The 24,411-nt window shown below is 45.8% G+C and overlaps 1 protein-coding gene across 1 annotated transcript in view; it reads right to left on the reverse strand.

Annotated features, from left to right (window-relative positions):
• Positions 1–14,868: 14,868 nt before the first annotated feature.
• Positions 14,869–24,411, reverse strand: part of LOC144684955 (metallophosphoesterase MPPED2) — a 192,168-nt gene continuing 182,625 nt past the window's right edge. The window contains exon 7 of the mRNA XM_078549412.1: positions 14,869–21,496. Within this exon, the coding sequence (XP_078405538.1) occupies positions 21,378–21,496 (119 nt within the window). The 3' untranslated portion in view covers positions 14,869–21,377. The remainder of the gene's footprint in view (positions 21,497–24,411) is intronic.

Here is a 24,411-nt window from a genome sequence, read left to right on the forward strand (position 1 = left end):
TTCATATCAATCTGCTCTGTTCTTCATTTCAACGGATGGTTAACCTTTTAGCAACAGCAAGAAAGCGACTTATATTGTCCCTTTAATTAAAAAAAAGAAAACTTGCATTTACAGAGAGCCTTTCATGACCAACAGGCACCTCAAAGTGCTTTTGTAACTAATCAAGTACTTTTGAAGTGCAGTCACTGTTGTAACGGGAAATGCAGCAGCCAATTTGTGCACAGCAAACTCCCACAAACAGCAATGTGATAATGACCAGATAATCATTTATCAATATGATGTGGATTGAGGGTTAATATTGGCCAGAACACTGGAGGTGACTCCCCTGCTCTTCTTTGAAGTAGTGCAATGGGATCTTTTAGGTCCATTTGAGAGAGCAGGTGGGGGCCACAGTTCAAAGTTTCATATGAAAGATGGCACCTCCAATAATGCAGCACTCCCTCAGTGCTGCATTGGAGCGTCAGCCATGATTTTTATGCTAAAGTCAGGGGCGGGACTTCATGGGCCGAATTTTCAGGTCAGCGTGTGGGCACGCTCCCAACCCGCTCGAACGTGAGATTGCACGTGATGACATCGGGTGAGCGCCCCGACGTCTTCCTGCACTCGCACGATATTTCGGTCAATGGGCACGCGCAAAATTCAGAAGCGTGCCCGCCAACAGTTGAGAGGGCAATTAAGTCCGTTAAAGTTCCAATTGTCCCTGATTTTCTGTTGTCTGTCCAACCTCATGGTTGGCAGGTGGGCAAATCTGCCAGGCGGCCTTTGCATTTTTGATGAAACCTCATTCAAGGCCGGGATGAGGTTTCTATTATTAAATAAAAAAACTAAAAATCTATGGGCGAAATTTTTATAATGTATATGTTCAGGTGACTGTGCTGCTTGGAGGTTTTTGTTCTAATTTTAAAATCTTTATTTAATACATTTGAGGGCTTCGGCTCCCTAAGGCAGCTCTCTGCTTTCAGGGAGCTTTCATTCCACACTCGCCCACGCCCACGCTTATGTCAGCGCTCGCCCTCCTCCCGCCCCCACCCCAGCAACGCTGAATATTTCGGCGCGCGCTTGATGCTGGCTGGTTGTTACTTGGCCAGCCGGCGTGAAATCGTGGTTGGGGGCCGAACGCGGGCGGCGGTCCATTCTCCGGCCGCTCCCGGGCCCGCCCATCGGGTCTGCAAGCTGACCTAAAAACCCTGCCCCACGTAATTTAGTGTCGTAAAACACCCCAAGGAGGTTGACCCAAGTGATGATCAAACACAATTTTACACCAAGCCGCTTAAGGAGGTATTAGGTGAGAAAAAGGTTTGGTCCAAGAAGTAGTTCTTAAGGAACATCTTAATGGGGGAGAGTGAGATAGGGCTACAGAAAGGTTTAGGGAGAAATGTTTGGAGCTTAGGGCCCAGGCAACTGCAGGCACAGCCGCTGATGGTGAGGCAATGAAAAGCACAAAAGGCTAGAATTGGATGAACACAGCAATCTTGCAGGTTCGTAGGGCTGTAGGCGATTACAGAAATAAGGAGGGGTGGGGCCATGGAGAGATTTGAAGTTGAGGCTGAGAATTGGCACATCGGAAACCAGTGTAATTCAGTGAGCACAATGGAGATGGGTGCTCGTCCAGTACTGGATGTAGGATAAGCAGTTTGGTAATTTGATAACATTGGAGGAGTCGAGAAAGTTGGTGGTGAGGTAGAACTGGGCGTCATCTGTATATGTGAAAACTCACACTGTGCTTTCAGAGATGCCGCTGAAGGGCAGCATGTAGATGGAAGATGGCGGGGAGGGGTACAGCAAGGTTAGGTTGTTGGGGGACACCCGTGGTAATGCTGCAGGAAGTCATTGCAAGTAACTTTCTGACTACGATGAGCTAGGTAAGAATGGAACCAGGTTAGTGCAGTCCTACTCAGCTGGATGACAGTGGAGATGAATTGGAAGAGGATGGTGTGGTCAACCCTGTTAAAGTCTGCAGACAGGTTCAAGAAAGATGAGGGTGAAAGTTTACCTTTCTCACGGTCACATAGGATGTCGTTTGTGATGATAAAAGGCTGTTACAGTGCTGTGGTAGGGGCAGTAACAGGATTAGAGAGCTCAAACATGTGTGAAAATTAGGAGATGACAATGTGTACCATGACCTTGGAGGATAAAAGGCAGTTGGAGCTGGGGTGATAATTTGTCAGGGCAGAGGGACCAGAGGGATTAGAGCACTCTGTGACTTTCAAAGGCCTCACCAAGAGGTGAGAGCTCAGGCCTAGGCTGCCTTCCCACCGATTTTTCTGCGATCACTTGGGTTTTAGCACCCAGCACAAGGTGAAGAAATGGTCCTTCCCCCTCCTCTGATCAGAAAATCGAGCAGGATTGTGATACAGCAGCAGAACCCCTCACCACCTTGTTTCATAGTTCAGAATTGCCCCAATGATCAAAGCTTACGGGACACCAAACCGATGTTTGACTCAGGCTGAATAAACTGTTTTGTACTGCACTTTGATTTGTTAATAGAAAATACACTGTATTGCCCTAGATATTTAACCACACCACATGACCATTGAACAAGCTCCCCAGACACCAATATGGCAGATGGGAAGCACCTGCTCCTTTCCAGTCGATAGTGTGCCGTCTGCCAAACTGGATGAGTTCCCAGCTCCACCTGACCCCTTGGCACCGATTTGACCTCTCACCAACCTCTGAACCCTGAGCTTTCAGCCCCGAGACTCAATCTTTCACCATCACCATCTTCCGCATGCCAGGCCTGACCTCTCACCCCTCTCCCAAGTACGAAGCTCTTCCGATGCACCTGCCCCCGCCATCCAGAGCCCCAATCTTTCTCGCTCCCCAACTTCTTGCCTTCACTTACCTGATGGTATTCAAGCTTTATCTTACTTCAATACTCATTGATGGGTTCCCCCTTTCACATCAGCTTGATGTTAATGAGGCCTGAGGCCTAATGATGAGGGCAGCTCAAACCTGTCCATTCTGGCACAGCCATCACCCTCTGCACCTTCCACTCGCCCCCACACAACCAGAAATGTGTGCTCCCAAATTTCTAGGCCGTTACCCATGACCTTTAAATGAAACTAGTTATATGTTGTCTTGAAAATCTGGGTTTGATTTTCAGTCCAGTCTTGGGAACGAGACACCCAGAACATTTCTGGGACCCGACTCTGTGCCATGTCTGGATCACTGATGCAATGCTATTTTAAAATGCAAATCCCTCTAATTGGGTGGTAAATGAGCTTAGTGCCCAATTAATGGTGCCAGGCACTGCCAGGAGCCAGGAACTGGCTGTAGAGTACAATTCTCAAAGGTAAAAGGCAGCCATGACAGGGATTGCAGTTGCTTTGCAGATTGGAGCAGGCAGGATGTCAGCGACCAGCAGCCTTACAATGTGTAATACACAAATAACTAAGCAGGAACGCATGACAGAAATACAGAGGATTTCCTTAAAAACGTGGAAGTAAGCCCATGGATTTGAAGGTATTCCAAAAGGGCCAAAGGCCATATCTGACAGCTGTTAAAGTCCAAAATGAAATGGGTTGCACAATTACAATTTTATTTCTATTATTTTATGGGATGTGGGCGTCGCTGGTCAGGGCATTTGTTGCCCATGCCTAACTGCCCTTGGAAAGATGGTGGTGGTGAGCCACCCCTTGAACAGCGGTAGAGACTTCCAAAGATTCACAACCCTCTGAGGGAAGAAGTTCCTCCTCATCTCAGTCCAAAATGGTTGGGCTCTTTTCCTGAGACTATGGACAGTTTCTTGTCCTGCCAACCGGAGCGTCAATAGGACATGCATCCCTGCGATACGTAACATTCAGAGGGGCGTTAATTGGCTAAAGGCAAGACTTCTGCCCCTATTTGGGGAGGAAGTCCCACCTTAGAGCGCTGCCGGTCAATCAGATGACCAACAGCTCTGTAGTCCCAGCAGCAGCAGACTTGAGTAGTGGCCAATGCTGGGACTATAACCAGTTCCTGAAGGAGAGGAGCCAATGGAGGCTGGACGGAAGATAAGTCAAGGGCATTAGTGGGGCTGGCAGGCCCCAGCGAAGGGAGTGAGAGGGTAGGGGGGCTGTGTTTGAAAGGCCAGGGGGAAAGGTGAAAGGGGGAGTGTGACTTTGGGTGGGAGGGGTGCTTCCAATAAGCACAGGGCACTCTCAAAGGACATACTGCACACCCCCACCAGCCACCCCCCCCCCCCCCCCCCCCCCCGCCACCAACTTCACACCTGCCTGATACCAGCTCATGCAGCTAAAGTTGCTGAACTAGCTGTTTGCCATGGGCCTCCTCCTGCTGTGGCTAAAATAGGGGCCCAAAGGCACCTGACATCTCCACTGGCCCCCTAAAATGGGAGACAGATTGGGGATGGGCAGGTAGGCGCCCCCCCCATATTCCTTCTAACTTGCTGGTCGGGAACTGTAAAATTCCACCCTATGGTCCTTAGTTCTAGACTCTCCAGCCAGGGGAAATAGCCTCTTATCATGTCAAGCTCTCTTAAGAATTTTGTTACCCATTTTTCCAAACTCCACTGTCCCCTCTCAGCTGATGAATCAGTGCTGCTCCATGTTGAACACCACTTGGAGGAAGCAATGAGGGTGGCAAGGGCACAGAATGTACCCTAGGTGGGGGACTTCAATGCCATCACCAAGAATTTCTCAATAGCACCACTACTGACCAAGCTGGCTGAGTCCTAAATGAGATAGCTGCTAGACTGGGTCTGTGGCAGGTGGTGAGGGAACCAACAAGAGGGAAAAGCATACTTGACCTCATCCTCACCAACCTGCCTGCTGCAGATGCATCTGTCCTATCAGTAGGAGTGACTACCGCACAGTCGATGTGGAGAAAAAAGTCCCGCCTTCACATTGAGGGTACCCTCCACCGTGTTCTGTGACATTACCACCATGCTAAATGAGATAGATTTCAAACAGATCTAGCAACTCATGACTGGGCAGCCATGAGGTGCTGTGGACCATCAGCAGCAGTAGAATTGTACTCAAACACAATCTATAAACTTATGGCCCGGCAGATGCCCCACTCTACCATTACCATCAAGCCAGAGGATCAACCCTGGTTCAATGAAGAGTGCAGGAGGGCATGCCAGGAGCAGGATCACGCATACTTAAAAATGAGTTGTCAATCTGGTGAAGCTATGACACTAGACTACTTGCGTGCCAAACAGCATAAGCAGCAAGTGATAGACAGAGCTAAGCGATCCCGCAACCAACGGATCAGATCTAAGCTCTGCAGTCCTGCCACATCCAGTCGTGAATGGTGGTGGACAATTAAACAACTCACTGGATGAGGAGGCTCCACAAATATCCCCATCCTCAATAGTGGGGGTGCCCAGCACATCAGTGCAAAAGATAAGGCTGAACCATTTGCTACAATCTTCAGCCAGAAGTGCCGAACGGATGTTCCATCTCGGCCTCCTCCGGAGGTCCCCAGCATCACAGATGACAGTCTTCAGCCAATTCAATTCACTCATCGCGATATCAAGAAACGGTTGATATGCAAGTACCAACTACCTGAGGGTTACCTTGACCAGAAACTGAACTGGACTAACCATATAAATACTGTGGCTACAAGAGCTGGTCAGAGGCTGGGAATCTTGCGATGAATAACTCACCTCCTGACTCCACAAAGCCTGTCCACCAGCTACGAGGCACAATCAGGAGTGTGATGGAATACTCCCCACTTGCCTGGATGAGTGCAGCACCCACAACACTCAAGAAGCCTGACACCATCCAGGACAAAGCAGCCCGCTTGATTGGAACCATATCCACAGATATTCACTCCCTCCACCACCGATGCAAGTACCAACTACAAGATGCACTGCAGGAATTCACCAAGGCTCCTTAGACAGCACCTTCCAAACCCACAACCATTGCCACCTAGAAGGACAAAGGCAGCAGATAGATGGAAACACCACCACCTGGAATTTCCCCTCCAAGTTCGAGAAGGACTTGAAGAGTGACGGGGACTTCAGTTTGAAAAGGGTGCGGAGAGCGGGAGAGACTTCAGTTTAAAATGGGCACAGAGAGCGGAAGAGACTTCAGTTTGAAAAGGGCGTGGAGAGCGGCGGAGACCTCAGTTTGGAAGGGGCGTGGAGAGCAGGAGAGACTTCAGTTTAAAAAGGACGCGGAGAGTGGCGGGGGCTTCAGTTTGGGTACCTTGCTGGGAGTCAAAGCAGAGTGGAGTGGAGCGGACCTGTGGGAGACAGTCAGGAGCTGAGCAGCGCACTGTTTCGCTGTTTCGCTGTTGTGAGGCTGCAGTTGAGGAAAAAGAAAAGAAGCAACTGTGGCATCACAGGAAGCTAGTAAGTTGATTGGCCGGTAAGTGCTCAGTCTAAGCGACAGTGGGTGAGAAACCAGCTCAGGACAGGCGAGTTCAGGTACATCTATAAATAAAAAGAACTAAAACTTAAAACTTGAAAACTTTAAACTTAAAATCAAACAATAAAGATAAAAAAAGCAAGAAAAATAAAGTAATTTAAACAAGCAACTGAAACACATACCTTGTAGTTAAGAAGAATATAACCTTTAGCTGTCAGTGGTACAAGCATTCAATAAACACAACAGGTTGTAGCATACATAGGAAGAAAGTAAGTAAAGTAAATTAACTAAATAACATAAGTTAGAATGGCGGGACAGGTGTTGTGTTGCAGCTGTGGAATGTGGATGCTTTGGATGTCAAGGCAATCAGGGCAAAGATGTCTGCAGAAAGTGCAGGCAGCTTGAGGAATTCCGGATCGGGATTATTGAACTGGAAGCCGAAATGCAGACACTGCACAACATTAGGGAGGGGGAGAAATACCTGGATACTTTGTTCCAGAAGGCAGTCACATCTCTTAGAAGAGGGTCATCTGTTTTGGTCAGCAGTGAGGGACAGGAGGATGTGCCTGTCAGTGAGGCAGGTAATGAGACGGAGCAGACAGTAGGGGAGGAGCCTCAGGCTTTGCAATTGTCAAACAGGTTTGAGGTGTTCACAACTTGTGTGGATGAAAGCAAAGTCTGCAAGGTGGATGAGCTGGCTGGCCATGGCACTGTGGTACAGGAAGCCATTCAAGCGGGGGGAGCAAAAAGGAATGTAGTGGTATTAGGGGATCGTATAGTGAGGGGGATTGACACTGTTCTCTGCAGAAAAGAGCAAGAGTCCAGGCGGCTCTGTTGTCTGCCTGGTGTCAGGGTTCGGGACATCTGCTCAGCGCTGGAGAGGAACTTGCAGTGAAGGGGAGGATCCAGTTGTTGTGGTCCATGTAGGTACCAATGACATAGGTAGAGCTAGGAAAGAGGCTCTGCAAAGTCAGTATGAGGAGCTAGGTACCAAATTAAGTAGCAGACCTCAAAGGTAATAATCTCTGGATTATTACCTGAGCCATGTCCAAATTGGCATAGGGCAAATAAGATTAGAGAGACGAATGCGTGTCTCAAGGACTGGTGTGGGGGAAGTGGGTTCCGATTTATGGGGCACTGGCATCAGTATTAGGGAAATAGGGGATGGTTTACACCTGAACTGTGCTGGGACGAGTGTCCTCGCAAATTGCATAATTAGGGAAGTAGAGTGGCCTTTAAACTAAGCAAGAGGGGTGAGGGATTAAGCTTGGGTAGAGGTAGCAATTCAAGGTGTAGGGTCAAGACAGGAGAGCAAAATAGTAATATGAGAAATGAGGGTCAGAAAATGGCAGGAAGGGACAGAGAGAAAAAAACCTAAGAATACATCAACAGCCAAAACTAGATGTTACAAAAGTAACAAAAAGACAAAACTGAAGGCTCTCTACCTGAATGCACATAGCATTCATAACAAAGTAAATTAATTGATGGCCTACATTGAAGTAAATAAATATGATCTGACAGCAATTACGGAGACATGGCTGCAAGACGGCAAAGATTGGGTCCTTAATATTGAAGGGTACATGACATTCAAGAAGAATAGGAATCTAGGTAAAGGTGGAGGGGTAGCATTGTTAATCAAAGAGGACATTGGTGGAATAGTCAGAGATGACCTTGGTTCAGGAGATCAGGACGTAGAATCGGTTTGGGTGGAGATGAGGAATAGTTGGGGAGAAAGGTCATTAGTGGGAGTGATCTACAGGCCCCTTAACAGTAGCCACAGTGTACGACAAAGTATTCAAGAGAAAATATTGTGTGCTTGTGATAGAGGGATGGCAATAATCATGGGCGATTTTAATCTACACATAAACTGGAAAAATCAGATTGGCAGTAGTAGCCTGGAAGAGGAGTTCTTAAAATGCTTTTGAGATAGTTTCTTAGAGCAGCATGTTCTGGAACCAACCAGAGAGCAGGTTATATTAGGGGCAGGATCTTCGGGTTGGTGAGCGGGGGCGGGGCCTGCTCGCCGATGTGTAAAATGACGCGGGATGACGTCAGTTGGAACTCCCGATGTCACCCCATGTCACTTCCATCTTCAGGTCGGCGGCTTATTGAGGCCATTGAAAAACTAATTAAGGTAATTAATGGACCTGCCTGTCCAACCTTAAGGTTGGCGGGCAGGCCGGGAGCCCTGGCGGGCTTCGGAGAAAGCATGAAACCTCATCCATGGGTGGGATGAGACTTCGTGATGGTATTTTAATTTTTATCAAATCTTTCAATAAAAGTTTTGGACATGTCCCAACTCATGGAATAGTGTCACATGAGGGGACATGTCAGGGAAATTTTTTAATCGTTTCTATTAAAAATTTTAATTCCGAGCCGATCTCCCTGAGGCAGCACTTAGCCTCAGGGAGACCTGTGCGCTCTTTCGCGCGCATGCACAAAAGAGCGCATTTCTGGCTGAGGGAATCCCCCTGCCCACACAGGGAGCACTTAGCGCTTCCTGGCGGATGTCATGCTGGGCGGGCCTTAATTGGCCCGCCCATGTAAAATGGTAATGCACCCCCGATTTGGGGCAGCGATCGGAGGCGTGCCCACCTTCGCCCACGCCCACCCCCGCACATCTCCCCCGATAGGGGGAAAATTTTTCCTTAGGTTTGATATTGTGTAACGTGGCAGGATTAATTAATGACCTCAGGGCAAAGGCACCCCTAGGTCGCAGCCATCACAATATGATTAAATTATACATCCAGTTTGAAAGGGAGAAGAGTGGGTCTAAGACTAGTATCTTAAACTTAAATAAGGGCAACTATGTGGGGATGAAAGCTGAGCTAGCTGAAATGAACTGGGAAACTAGACTAGAGGATAGATCAATAGAGAAGCAGTGGCAGATATTTAAGGGAATATTTCAGAGTATTCAGAAAAATACATTCCTACTATAAAGAAAAATTCTAAGTGGAGGACCCACCATCCGTGATTAAGTAGAGATGTTAAGGAAAGCATCAAACTTAAGGAAAAAGCATACAACTCCGCAAAGATGAGTGGCAGGACAGATGATTGGACAGAATATAAAGAATGGCAGAGAATGACTATAAGGTTAACCAGGAGAAAGAAATTAGAGTTTGAGAGGATGCTAGCTAGAAATGTAAAACGGATAGCAAGAGTTTCTACAGGCACTTAAAAAGGAAAAAAGTAGATATAAAGTGAGTGTTGGTCCTCTAGAGAGTGACAGTGGGGAGTTAATAGTAGATAATAAGGAAATGGTGGAAGAAATGAACAAATATTTTGCTTCTGTGTTCACTACAGAAGGTACAAAAAACATTCCAGCAATAGCTGCAAATCAGGTGTTGAGCGGGAGAGAGGAACTTGGTGGGATTGAAATCACTAGGGAAACGGTACTGAACAAATTGATGGAGCTGCGGGCTGGCAAGTCTCCGGGTCCCAATGGACTACATCCTAATCTTAAAAGAGGTGGCTGATGAGGTAGTCGATGCACTCGTGCTAATTTTCCAAAATGCGTTAGATTCTGGAAAGGTTCCATCAAGTTGGAAAGTAGCAAATATAACCCCTCTATTCAAGAAGGGAGGCAGAAAACAGGAAACTATAGGACAGTTAGCTTGATGTCTGTAGTGGAGAAGTTATTAGAATCAATCATTAAGGAGGTTATAGCTGGGCACTTAGAAGAGCTCAAGATAACTGGGAAGAGTTAACATGGTTTTGTAAAAGAAAAAATCATGTTTCACCAATTTTTTGGAGTATTTTGAATGAGCAACATGCGCAGTGGACAAAGGGGAGCCTGTAGACGTTCTGTACTTAGGTTTCCAGAAGGCATTTGATAAGGTGCCACATCAAAGATTATTATGGAAAATTAAAGTGCATGGTGTAGTGGGTAACATATAAGCATGGATAGAAGATTGGCTGGCTGGCTGGCAGAAAGCTAAGAATCCAGAACACAAAATAAGAAAGAGTGTTTGGAAAGGGCTAGGAATCTAACTTCAAGCACATCAGATAAAGGGACGACAATGAGAAAGGGGACAGGAAATACAGGGCTGAAGGTGTTGTATCTGAGTGCACGCAGTATACGAAATAAGGTAAATGAGCCTGTGGCACAGATTGAAATTGGCAGGTATGATGTGGGTGGGCATCACAGAGACATGGCTGCAAGGGGATCAGGACTGGGAGCTAAATATCCAAGGATATGCATCCTATCAAAAAGATTGGCAGGTTGGCAGAGGGGGCGAGGTTGCTTTGTTAGTAAGAAATGAAATTAAATCAATAGCAAGAAATGACGTAGGGTCAGATGATGTAGAATCTGTGTGGGTAGAGTTGAGGAACCGCAATGGTAAAAAAACGATAATGGGAGTTATGTACAGGCTTCCGAACAGTAGTCAGGATGTGGGGCACAAGATACACCAGGAGATAGAAAAGGCGTGTAAGAAAGGCAAGGTTACAGTGATCATGGGGGATTTTAATATGCAGGTAGACTGGGAAAATCAGGTTGGTAGTGGATCCCAAGAAAAGGAATTTGTGGAATGTCTACGAGATGGCTTTTTGGAGCAGCTTGTGGTGGAGCCCACTAGGGAACAGGCAATTCTAGATTTAGTGATGTGTAATGAGGCAGATTTGATAAGGGAGCTTAAGGTGAAGGAACCCTTAGGAGGAAGTGACCATAATATGATAGAATTTACCCTGCAATTTGAGAGGAAAAAGCTGGAATCAGATGTAATGGTATTACAGTTGAATAAAGGCAACTACAGAGGCATGAGGGAGGAGCTGGCCAGAATTGACTGGGAGATGAGCTTAGCAGGAAAGACAGTGGAACAGCATTGGCAAGAGTTTCTGGGAGTAATTTGGGAGACACAGCAAAAATTCATCCCTAGGAAGAAGAAGCATACTAAAAGGAGGACGAGGCAACCATGGCTGACAAGGGAAGCCAGGGACAACATAAAAGCTAAAGAGAAAGCATACAATGCGGCGAAGAGCAGTGGATTGGGAAGCCTACAAAGACCAACAGAGGACAACTAAAAAAGAAATAAGGAGGGAGAAGATTAAATATGAGGGTAAACTAGCCAGTAATATAAAAGAAGATTGCAAGAGTTTTTTTGAGATATATAAAGGGTAAGAGAGAGGCATTGGGCCGGTGGAAAATGACGCTGGAGAAGTAGGAGTGGGGAACAAAGAAATAGCGGAGGAACTGAATAGGTACTTTGCGTCAGTCTTCATGGTGGAAGACACGAGTAATAACCCCAAATTTCAAGAGAGTCGGTGGGGGCAGAGGTGAGTATGGTAGCCATTACCAAGGAGAAGGTGCTAGGAAAACTGAAAGGTCTGAAGGTGGATAAATCACCTGGACCAGATGGATTACACCCCAGAGTTCTGAAGGAGATAGCTGAAGAGATAGTGGAGGCGTTAGTGGTGATCTTTCGGGAATCACTGGAGTCAGGGAGGGTCCCAGAGGACTGGAAAATCGCTAATATAACCCCCCTGTTTAAGAAGGGAGTGAGGCAAAAGACGGGAAATTACAGGTCGATTAGCCTGACCTCGGTCATTGGTAAGAATTTAGAGTCCATTATTAAGGATGAGATTTCAGAATACTTGGAAGTGCATGGTAAAATTGGGCAAAGTCAGCATGGTTTCATAAAGGGGAGGTCATGCCTGACAAATCTGTTAGAATTCTTTGAGGAGGTAACAAGTAGGTTAGACAAAGGAGAGCCAATGGATGTTATCTACTTGGACTTCCAGAAGGCCTTTGACAAGGTGCCGCACAGGAGGCTGCTCAGTAAGATAAGAGCCCATGGTGTTAGAGGCAAGGTACTAGCATGGATAGAAGATTGGCTGTCTGGCAGGAAGCAGAGAGTGGGGATAAGGGGGTCCTTCTTAGGATGGCGGCCGGTGACTAGTGGAGTTCCGCAGGGGTCAGTGTTGGGACCACAACTTTTCACTTTATACATTAATGATCTAGATGAAGGAACTGAGGGCATCCTGGCTAAGTTTGCAGATGATACAAAGATAGGTGGAGGGACAGGTAGTATTGAGGAGGCGGGGAGGCTGCAGAAGGATTTGGACAGGTTAGGAGAATAGGCAAAGAAGTGGCAGATGGAATACAACGTGGGGAAGTGTGAGGTCATGCACTTTGGTAGGAAGAATAGAGGCATAGATTATTTTCTAAATGGGGAGAGAATTCAGAAATCTGGAGTGCAAAGAGACTTGGGAGTCCTAGTCCAGGATTCTCTTAAGGTTAACTTGCAGGTTGAGTCGGTAGTTAGGAAGGCAAATGCAATGTTAGCATTTATTTCGAGAGGACTAGAATATTAAAGCAGGGATGTGCTGCTGAGGCTTTATAAGGCTCTGGTCAGAACACATTTAGAATATTGTGAGCAATTTTGGGCCCTGTATCTCAGGAAGGATGTTCTGGCCCTGGAGAGGGTCCAGAGGAGGTTCATGAGAACGATCCCAGGAATGAACATATGAGGAACGTTTGAGGACTCTGGGTTTATACTCGATGGAGTTTAGAAGGATGAGGGGGGATCTGATTGAAACTTACAGAATACTGAAAGGCCTGGATAGAGTGGACATGGGGAAGATGTTTCCATTAGTAGGGGAGACTAGGACCCGAGGGCACAGCCTCAGAGTAAAGGGAAGACCTTTTAGAACAGAGATGAGGAGAAACTTCTTTAGCCAGAGAGTGGTGAATCTATGGAATTCATTGCCACAGAAGGCTGTGGAAGCCAGGTCATTGAGTGTATTTAAGACTGAGATAGATAGGATCTTGATTGGTAAGGGGATCAAAGGTTACGGGGAGAAGGCGGGAGAATGGGGTTGAGAAACTTATCAGCCATGATTGAATGGCGGAGCAGACTCGATGGGCCGAATGGCTTAATTTCTGCTCCTATGTCTTATGGTCTTATAGTATGCATAAGTGGGTATTTTTCTGCTTGGCAGGATGTGATGAGAGGAGTCCCACAGGGGTCTGTACTGGGACTTCAACTTCTTACGATTTACATCAATGACTTAGATGAGGGGAGTGAAGGCATGGTAGCTAAATTTGCAGATGATACAAGTCATCTCGTATGTTGTGCAGCGGACACGAGGAGGTTGCAGATGGATATAGATAGGTTGAGTGAGTGGGCAAAGATCTGGTAAATGGAGTTTAATGTCGGAAAATGTGAAGTTGTTCACATTGGCAGGAGGAACAAAAAAGCGGAGCACTACTTAATTGGAGAACAGCTGCATAATTCTGAGATGCAGAGGGATCTAGTTGTTCTAATACATGAGTCACAAAAAATTAGTATGCAGGTACAGCAAGTAATTAAGAAGGCTAATGGAATGCTATCCTTTATTACAAGAGATCTTGAATATAAAAGTAACAATGTTATGCTTCAGTTATTCAGGACATTGGTGAGACTGCACCTTGAATACCATGTGCAGTTTTGGTCTCCTTATTTAAGGAAGGATGTAATTACAGTGGAGACGGTTCAAAGGAGGTTTACTAGATTGATAGCTGGAAAGAGTGGATTGTCTTATGAGAAAAGGTTGAACAGACTGAGCTTGTTTCCACTGGATTTTGGAAAGAGTGAGGGGCGATTTGATTGAAGTATACAAGATCCTGAATGACCTTGACAAGGTGGACGTCGAAAGGATGTTTCCTCTTGTGGGTGAGCCCAGAACTAGGGGGCACTGTTTTAAAATTAGGGGTCGTCCTTTTAAGACAGAGGTGAGGAGAAATTTTTTTCTCTCAGAGGGTTGTGCAACTTTGGAATTCTCTGCCTCAGAAGGTGGTGGAGGCGGGGTCATTGAATATTTTTAAGGCAGAGGTAGATAGATTCTTGTTGGGCAAGGGAGTCAAAGGCTATCGGGGTTAGATGGGAATGTGGAAATCGAAACTCAGGAAGATCAGCCTTGATCTTATTGAATGGCAGGGCAGGTTCGAGGGGCCGAATGGTCTACTCCTGTTCCTATTTCTTATGTTCACTCACCATCCTGACTTGGAAATATATCGGTGTTTCTTCACTGTCACTGGGTCAAAATCCTGGAACTCCCTTCCCAACAAAACTGTGGATGTACCTACACCACATGGACTGCAGCAGTTCAAGGAGGCAGCTCACCACCCACCTTCTCAAGGGCAATTAGGGATGGGCAGTAAATGCTGGCCCAGCCAGTGATGCCCACATCCCGTGAATGAATAAAAGAAATATGGGCCTATTCTGCCAATTCTCTCCTTGTGGGACAATCCTTTCATCCCGGGAATACATCTACTGAACATTCATTGTACCCTCCTCCGAGCCAAGTATATCTGACCTTGTGAAGACGAACAACATTATACCTTGACCTCGAGTTTTAAATACTCTATTAGGTTGTGGTGGGAGTGGGGGGTGGGGGGGGAAGAGTCAAATTTCAGTGCTGAGAAGATAGCTGATCACAAAAGGAGTTGTAAGATTATGTGAAAAGAAGATGTTGACAACAAACCATTGAATAGATGAGTGAAAATCAGCTGATTCACCGCAGGCAAACTGTAAATTGAGTTGAAAGGCAGTGGGGAATAACGACGAGAAATCTCTTAAGTAAAAATCTTGCAGTTTTATTTAGATATAAAGGCTGCTAAATATATAATATCACAATAATTTTATGGAAACAAAAGAACTCTATTCACTAATTTCCGTTCAACAGAGAGGGGAAAATCAAGAGAAAATAAAAGAAGGCCCTCTAGCATTTATAATGCTCAACTTTAAACAAGTTATTGGGCAATTAACTCTTCCTTTTGTGTGCGCGAGCGAGCTTGCTTTTATACACAGTGCAAAAACAATAATAAAGAAAAGACCAGCAGTTACAAGAATAAATAAGCGATAACGAAAGTGAAGGTGTGCATTTATTGTAGGGTTTAGTAAATGGGTGAAGCATTGTGGGTTTTTTTTTTAAACAAGGGTCCCATCAGGCTGGGAAAAGACAGATTCCTTTGAAGAACTGGCAAAATGTGGCTTCAGATAACTCTTCAAACAGCAATTTCACTCATTCCGTTTGTCTGGGAGATTTAATTTATTTCCCCAATAATTAGCTCGAAGGTTTATGGAAATCTAAATCAGTAAGAGTGACCATGAAATCTGTTGGATTTCTCGTTAAAAACCCATTGGTTCACCAATGTCCCCCTGGGAAGGAAAGCTGCCATCCTTACTCACTCTAGGCTTATAAGTAACTCCAATCCCACAACAACATAGTTGACCCTTAACTGCCCTCTGAAGTGACCACAGCAAGCCACTCTGTTGCAACATGGGGATGGACAATAAATATCAGCCTTGCCAGCGATGCCCACATCCCAAGAATCAATTAAACTGAAAAGGTCATTCAAAATGTTTAAAGTCTAGATTTCACAGAAAACATACTGTACAGAAGGAGGCCATTTGGCCTGTTGAGCCTGTGCTGGCTCTTTGAAGGAGAAATTTGCTCGAGGACGCCTAGGATTTATGACCCTTGATGAGAGATATTGTTGAATTCTATTAATCTGAACTGAACTGAGCCTAACCATCCTCAGGGTCTACATAATAGCTTATGTACGATGCCACATCTATCAGTACATGCTTGGGATATTGCATTGAGAAATATCTCTTCTTTGCTGTAATCAAGGCACACCATTGAAGACTTGAATCTGTAACAATCCCACTCTTTGTAGAATCTTCCTGGTTTTAAGTAAGTTACTGGTTAACTTTCAAGTGAGTGGATTAGATCCACACTTTCTGATAGGAGAACATATGAAGGCGGTATTCATTCCCAGACTATTGCTATATTCATGGGACCTAACCTGCCCTGCACTGCGATTGTCCATGGTCACTTTTTTCATTTTGCTCAAAAAGTGCAGGTTAGAGGAACCTAACTAAGAGGTTGAAAATTTCCACAGTAAAAAGCAGCTTTCAATAATGTCTTAACTAGAGGGTGTTCATGGGGCAGGTGGTTGCAGGGGCCAGTGTTGGGGTGGGTCCATGTCCTTTGTTCCTGGAATAGCAGAGGAGGAGAGCAGGAGTTCAATGTTAGGAGCATAATTTAGAAAACACTACCCAATGTAGATATGTTACTGTTCTTCTTCCAATGTTACAATGTCCTCCTCTTGTTACAGGACAGAATTTGCATTTGTCTTCTGATAAGTGTAAATTTGGGCAGATGGTAATAGTCTGCGAATGGCCTCCTTCTGTGCTGTTAAAATTCTGAGATTCTGAGGTCAGAATGTAGGGTAAATGTCTACCATAAAATCTCACCTCCTAAACCCTTACTTACTCCTCTCCCAACATTTTAAAGCTCCCTTGACCTTCGAATCTTCTCTATCTCCCTTGCTACTGCTCAGCTTTTGTTTCTTCACTTGTGAAGACCTTCTGGGACATTTCTTACATTGAAACAGCTGTAGAAATGTAAGCTGCTGTTTTCCAGGTTAAATGAAGCCAGAATTCCAGACTGAGCTACAAACGTCCAGGTAATACTGGCTTCTCACTGTTGGCTGCTGGGTGTATTCACCAAAGCCCAGTTTTCCGATAGCATTTCATGGTAACTTCATTCATGATCTTGTTGCTCAAATCAATATTTTCAGGTAGTTGTCTCCTTGGCAACTGGTAATGTAAATCAATTCTGTTTGGTACAGGGCTCCATCCATGCAAGTATATAGGGTTTTGATGGGACCACAGCTAAAATACTGTGGACAATCTTGGTCTTCATGCCTAAGGAAGGATATATTTGCCTCAGAAGAGGTGCAACATAGATAGATTCCTGGGATGAGAGGACTGTCCTATAAGGAGCGAGTCAGCAGAATGGGAATATATTCTCTGGCATTTGGAAAAATGAGAGGTGATCTCATTGAAACATGTAAAATTCTTGGACAGCTTGATAGGGTAAATGTGGAGAAGTATCCCTTGGCTGCGGTCTGAAAGGAATGAAAGTCACTGTAGTCCTAGAGGACCATAGGCTGCTCTCTCAGAGAGAGATGGCTGGTGGCGCATTTAACCTGAAGGTCATCACACCTCAGGCGAGGGGTGAGGTTGAGAAGGTCGGGCTTTCATGGATGACCTCAGCTGGTATGGGAATTGAACCTGTGCTGTTGGCATCACTCTGCATCACAAACCAGCTGTCCAGCCAATGGAACTAACTGACCCCTAGAACTAGGCAGTCATAGTCCTAAATGGCTGAATCCTTAACTGGAGACTGAGGAGAAATTTCTTCACTCAGAGGGTTGTGAATGTTGGGAATTCTCTATCCCAGAGAGCAGTGGATGCTCAGTCATTGAGTATATTCAAGATTGTGACTGATAGATTTTTGGGCACCAAGGGAATGAAATGAAATGGGGAGAGTTCTGGGCTAGTAGAGTTGATGTAAAAGTTCAACCATGTGGTGCAGGCTCGAGGGACTGTATGACCTGCTGCTGTTTCTTGGGTACTTAAGACAAGTAATTGCCTCAATCTTCCATTGCAGTACTGAGTTCTTCCTTTACAACCATACAGCAGAATCTGGATATAGCATTAGATTAAACAAGACGGAATCCGAAGCACAGAACTCTGCAATCATCTTAAGGAGGAATCAATGTTGGGGTTGTGTCATTGAAAGTCAATAATATTGGTCGACCAATAGTTCATTAACTCTCCTCATTAATATCTGTCCAGCTAACATGTGTTCTCCAATGTCAAAAAGGGTGGCTTGCAAGACTCCATGGGTTGAACAGAGTGGCTGTGAGAGTTTCTGCAGCACCTCATTAAGTCATGCCAAAATTATAGATGCAAGCAAAATGTTGTCTCTTCCACATTTTCCTCAAGTAATCAGAAGCTGAGTAGTAGATTCCTGTTCAACTGAAATATGGAGGTCAATGTTGAATGCTATCCCTTTCCAGATGTTCAGCTTGGTATCGTAGATCATGATATTGGGAAGATTTCCTGAAGGTCACTATACACAGATCTGCTCACATAATGTCCTATTTGATAGACTTTGCAGGGCTGGAAGGGAGTCTGGCTTGTCTAATAGGAAGCAGCATGGATATGTCTGAACACAAGCATTTAAGATCAGAAATAACTGGCTTCCCCTAACTGCAGCTTCTGAGGAACACTGGGAATCAAAGGGAAAGCGTGGCAGAGTTTAGGAATCCTCCCCAAGGACAGGTTGGCCATCCTGGGTGACTTCCCATAGCTTCAGATTTCTCAACCAAAACTCTTCCCATCATTGGAGTGCGCCTATGAAGTTTACTTCTGAATGCCTGTTCCGATATGGCTTCTGATCCTCCATACAGACTGCACCACTTCAGGTACAGTACAAGTGACTGCTGTCTTAAGTACAATTTCAAAATTTGAGAATGATATCACATTCAGCAGGGTGGGTGTAGTTGATACAGAAGGGGTCTGCAGCAAAATACAGGAGGACATTAATAAACTTACACAGAATGGGCAAGCAATTGGCAAATACACTTCAATATGGATAAATGTGAGGCGGCACATTTTGGTAGAAAGAAGAAAGAGGCCATGTACTCCTTGGAAAATAACTGTCTAAGTTGGGTGCAGGAACAAGGGTGTGGGAATCTGGGGCTATAGATACATAAATCACCACAAGTAGGGGCGCAGGTTAATAAGGCCATCGAAAGACAAACAAAGCAATGGAGTACATTTCTAGTGGGATAGAATTAAAACACAGAGAAGTTATGTGAGACTTCGATAGAACTTTGGTTAGAGCATACTTGGAGTGCTTGAGCTGTTCTGGTCTCCATACTATGCAAAGGATATAGAAGTACTGGAGAAGGTAACAAATAGATTTACTAGAACACTGCCATAACTAAGAGCTTATACCTATTAGGAAAGACTGAACAGGTACTAGAAGAGAGAAGGCTGAAGGGTGACCTGATAGAGTTCCTTATGATTATGAAAGGGTTTGATAGAGTAGACATGGGGGCAAGACAAGAACTAGGAACCATAAATATAAGATAGCCACTAATAAATCCAACCGAAAATTCAAGAGAAATGTCTTGACCTAGAGAGTGATGAGAATGTGGAATTCGTTACCACAGGAAGTAGTAGAGGCAAATAGCATAGATGCAATTAAGGGGAAACTATAAGGGGAAGATAAACACATGAGGGAGAAAGGAACAGAGGATATATTGATGGTGTTAGAAGAAGGGTAGGAGGCTTGTGTGGAGGATAAATACCAGCATGTTCACATTGGCCTGAATGGCCTGGCTCTGTGCTGTGAATAACTGTGTAACTAAATTAGTTATTGATTATTGAGGGAGATTGGAAGCCAAAACACCAGGAGAACTTCTTCTTTGAACAGTGCTGTGGGGTCTTCAACACCTGAACTCTTGGACACAATATAATACCCATGAACAAGAGCAAAGGAACATACAAGAGGTAACTTTCAAGATGGTTGCAAGAGAAAAGTTCACTAGATTGAAACAAAAGCAACTTCTTCCATCAAAGTCCTGTGGCAACTCAAAGTTGAGGGATGACTTTCTGGACTTGTCACAGGGAAAGTGTTTTTGATCTCCTGATATATGCTCCTGGGTAGGTGAGGCTCCATTCAAAGAGAGCTGGTACTGAAGCCAGGCCCTTTGGCATTGGGACTGAAACTGACCATGGAACATAAAGCCCGAGACATGGCAGAGGAAGGTGAAGTAATCTCCTTAAAGGGGCAGTGCACCCATGGTGGGATGATGAGATTGAAACTTATTTGGTGGATCATATAAAAAATAAAGAATTGATAGATTGGCACTTGGGTCCCTGCAATAATTGGACAAGATTCATGCTGTAATTGTGAATTATGGCCAGGTTATTCAAATCATTCTGTGTGTAATTGCCTCAATCGGAAGACAGCAAGGAGTATGGGCGAATGATGATCAAGTATTACCATTGACTCGACGGGGATAGGTTTGATGGGCCTAATAATATCATTTATCGCTCTTGTCTGTTAAAATAATAGATTTTCCACATTCTCTAACGTAATTTAACTCTCTCTTTAGGACCTTCACCACCCAGCTTCCCCCACCCCAACCACTGACAGTTCCTAACTACAAGCATTTCAAGCTAGCAAAGAGGAACAAGGGACATGATCCTCCTTCTGATTTTTCTGACACCTTTCCCACTAGGAATTGCCTTTCCTGAGCTCAGAAACCAAACAGAAAGCTCTTTAGGGACCAGGAACTCATCTTGCAGCGAATCCAGTGGCCTGATGATCAGGCTGCCAACACTCAGCTTCACGGGGCTATCGAATACCTTTGATTCAGTAAATTAAATGGTCACAGGCTTTTGATCTGCTCCACTGGTAAATATAGTTTGGGAATAATCACAGTATCTGGCCAAGTTTTTAGCCAGGAATGTCAAAGACAGCCAAAACATGGAAGCAAGCACTGCACAAAAACACGTACAATAAATGGACACCTTTACCTTCATTAAAGCGTTTAGATTATGGGCTTTCTTACTTTTAGAATTGAAATACAGGGAGCAGAAAATTGGAAGGTTTGATTGAGGGCCGAGAGAAAATGAAGTGGTGGATGATTCCAAAGTAGGAACGCTTAGCGAGGGTTGATCCGTCTAAAATTCCTTCCTCCACGACTTTAGCAGTGCCTCAAGACACTTATTTTAAACTGGTTGACAACTTTTCCTAAAAGGGTACAGAACGGTGGGGGAAATGTGGGGGGGGGAGGGAGGAATTTCAGAAGGAATTCATTTGGTTACAGTCATCCACCTTCACTTCAAGGCCCGTTTTGTTTAAGTTGGCCTCTTCAGAAACCACCTACACCCAGAAATCTGAACTCAATTGAAACCAAAAGCTGACACTCAATGACTGCGATTATTTCTTTAACAGCTTAACCAGCAGATGCAAACAGAATTTCATAGTTCAGCTCTTACAAAGTCACAAAGCTTCATTAATCTTATGAGAACCAATCTGTATTAACAGCACAATCGCTACGATTTGTACCAGCATTTTTACAAAAAAAAAAACCAGGTCATACAAGAGAAAACATTTAACAGAATTATTATTTTTCTTTTAAAGTCACGCTTTCCATTAGAAAAAAAATGGCAGTTTATAGAACCTCCATCTTGGTATGAGGAGCAGTTCTCAGGAGCCTTGTGGGTTCGGAAGGTCAAAGATAATTGGCGGATTTATTGGCTGGAAGCTGACTGTACAAGTGGAGGCATTTATATATGTGGTGTAGCCATCTGTCATAATCCCGTAACCTGTGGAGGAGAAAAGGGTCACACCAGCGTTAGCCATGAAGAGACACTAAACTCGCTATCCCGCGCTCCATGCCACTGGTGCATCCGCACTCCCAGCTCACTCTAAACCACCTCATACCCACTTCCCCCGAGCGAAGTGGGGAGAGATTCACAATTACCAGCCTGAACTTTCCTGGTAGCTTTCTGTGGGAAAGGGTGCCACAGGCTGGGAGGTGTCACCTGCATATGCAAGGGTGGTGACACGTTCATTGCTGTGTGGGTGGGTGGGGATAGGTGGCCATGAATCTGCACTAACTGGGCATCTTGGGTGGAATTTTACGGCCCCGCCTGTCAGCGGGATTTTCCGGTTCCTTTGAAGTCAATGGACTTTTGAACGGGTCGCCGCATTTTACAGCCCTGCCCCCGCTGCGAGGGGGCCCCATAAAATTCTGCCCCTTGTGTCTCATTCCACCATTGGCAGCTGTGCCTTCAGCTGCTTGAGTCTTAAGCTCTGGAAATCCTCACTAAATATCTCTACCTATCTCTCCTCCTTTAAGACACTCCTTAAAACCTGCCGCTTTGACCAAGCTTTTGGTCACTTGCCCTAACGTCTCTTCAGGTGGCTTGATCTCAAATTTTAGTCGATAAATCACTCCTGTGAAGTGTCTTGGGATGTCTTACTATGTTAAAAGGTGCTATATAAATGCAAGTTGTTGTTATTGGGACAACATTGGAAATCATTCTGAACAGTGAGTGCGCTTCTGGTCCTCAATCTCCTTTAATTTCCCTTTTTACAAAAAACAACCACGCAAGTTGCTCTTAAATTGTTCAGTGCCTCAGTCAGAAGGTTGTGGGTTCAAGCCCCACTCCAAGAACTTAAGCATATGACGCAGGTACAGTGCTGCGATGTCAGAGATGTGACCGACGGAATGAGATATTAAACCCCGGGTGGAATTGTCTCAGGTCTGTACTAAATGCGGAGGTGGGAGTAAAAAAATTCATTTTACCCACCGGCTGCAATGACGGGTTTTCGCGCCATTTTGTCCCCTTCCTGGTGTGTCCCACCTCATTAATAACGCTTTCACGGGATACACACCAGATCGCTGGCGGACTCTGATACCTCAAGCCTTCAGTAATCCGGGTGCTAGAATTAAAGGGCGGCTCTGCAGAGCTAGCACTCTCTAAGGGATAGAAAGCTGCTGGAAAGTCATGGTTGCCAAAGGGAGGAAACATACTGCCCCCCAAATTTGGTGATGACGCCCTTAAGCGCCTACTGGACGCAGTGGAGGCCAGCCGTGAAGACCTCTACCCACCCCCTGGGCGAAGACCAGCAATCCAGCATGGGAGGCAGTGGCAGCGGTGGTCAGCGCCAACGTCCTGCAAAAGAGGACAGCCACCTGGTGCTGAAAGAGGGTGAATGATCTCCTCCGTTCTGCCAGGGTAAGTTACTCTTCTCATCACTCTCAACTCACACACTCGCAAACCCATCACACACCCACAGGAATCTTACTCATTCCTGTGCTGACAGTGAGGTCGGTGGTGTTCAACCAAGTGAGGATCCAGCAGTGCAACATCCATCAGGCAACCATGCTGTGAGTCAATTCCCCGTTCCACAATCCCCTGCCATGCACTAATTATCTCTCCTTGCTTTCGCAGGGGAGCAGCTGAGGGGGTCCATGAGCCAGGTCCTCAACTCAAGCCCCGAAGCTACCTCGGAAGAAGAATCTGATGACACCCTAATTGAAGACCTGTCACAGCGCTCACCCAGACCCACCACCACCGCAAAGAGACACACACCTCGGTGGGACCCAGTGTAGAGTAGCCTCGGGGTCAAAATCTGGTGAGTACATCACACTGTCTGATCCACAGCAGGTGGGGTCAGGGACTTCACAGGTTTCCAGCACTCAGAGGACTGGTGGAGGCCGGAAGTCTTTCTGTACTCAGTCATACCTCAGTTGCTGGAGCTGCAAAGGCAAGCTCGGGAACATCAGGGAGGAATGTCCGCTGCACTCCTCAGATTGCAAGGCACAATGGAGGAGTCCGTCCACCTTCAGGCTGAGGTGATAGCGCCGGCATTGCAACCCACCTAGGTCAACACTGGCAGGATGGCGGTCATCACAGAGAACTTGGTCCAGGACATTGGTCCTACACTACTGTGCGGGCTGAACCCCATCACTGACACCAAAGTTGGCCTCCAACAGTGTCAATGTGAGAGGGGTGCGGGGCAGCTCGATCTCACTCCAGCATCCCCTTCTCTTCAAGGTGTCAGCCAAGTGCACTTGGGAGGAGGACCTGTAGCTCGACAGCTTGGGGCTATCCACCCAGGTGGCGCTGAAAATGTCCGGCCGATCCAAATCCCCTCTTCCTGTGACCCCAGCAGCTCCGTTTGCAGCTGATAGGCTCACATCTGAGCCTATCAGCAGAAAATGTGGGAGAGAAACAGTCTCTGATTGGAGAAGCAGTGAGCAATGTATTACATTCAGCCTGAGGCATGAACACCAGTGGCAACGGCAGCGGGTCTAGGGTGGAGAGCGCTTTTCAGGGAGACGGGGGAAGAGGGAGTGAGAGTGAGAGAGAGACTGGCTGCTGGACAGGGGGGGAACAGACTGGCTGCTGGTTAGGGGGTTGGTTGTGGGTGGTGACTGTGTGTGAGTGTGTGTGTGAGAGAGAGTGAGTGAGTGTGTGAGAGAGAGTGAGTGTGTGAGAGTGAGTGAGTGAGTGTGTGAGAGTGAGTGAATGTGTGAGAGAGAGTGAGTGAGTGTGTGGGAGTGAGTGAGTGCGAGAGAGTGCATGACTGTGTGTGAGATAGAGAGAGTGAGTGAGTGTGAGAGTGAGGGTGCGTTTGACAGTGATTATGCATGTGAGAGGGTGAGTGTGCGTGTGAGAGAGTGTGCATGTGGGAATGAGTGAGTGTGTGTGTGAGAGAGAAAGAGGGA

The sequence above is a fragment of the Cetorhinus maximus genome, chromosome 9 (genome assembly GCF_964194155.1).
Source record: "Cetorhinus maximus chromosome 9, sCetMax3.hap1.1, whole genome shotgun sequence".
Lineage (NCBI taxonomy): Eukaryota > Metazoa > Chordata > Chondrichthyes > Lamniformes > Cetorhinidae > Cetorhinus > Cetorhinus maximus.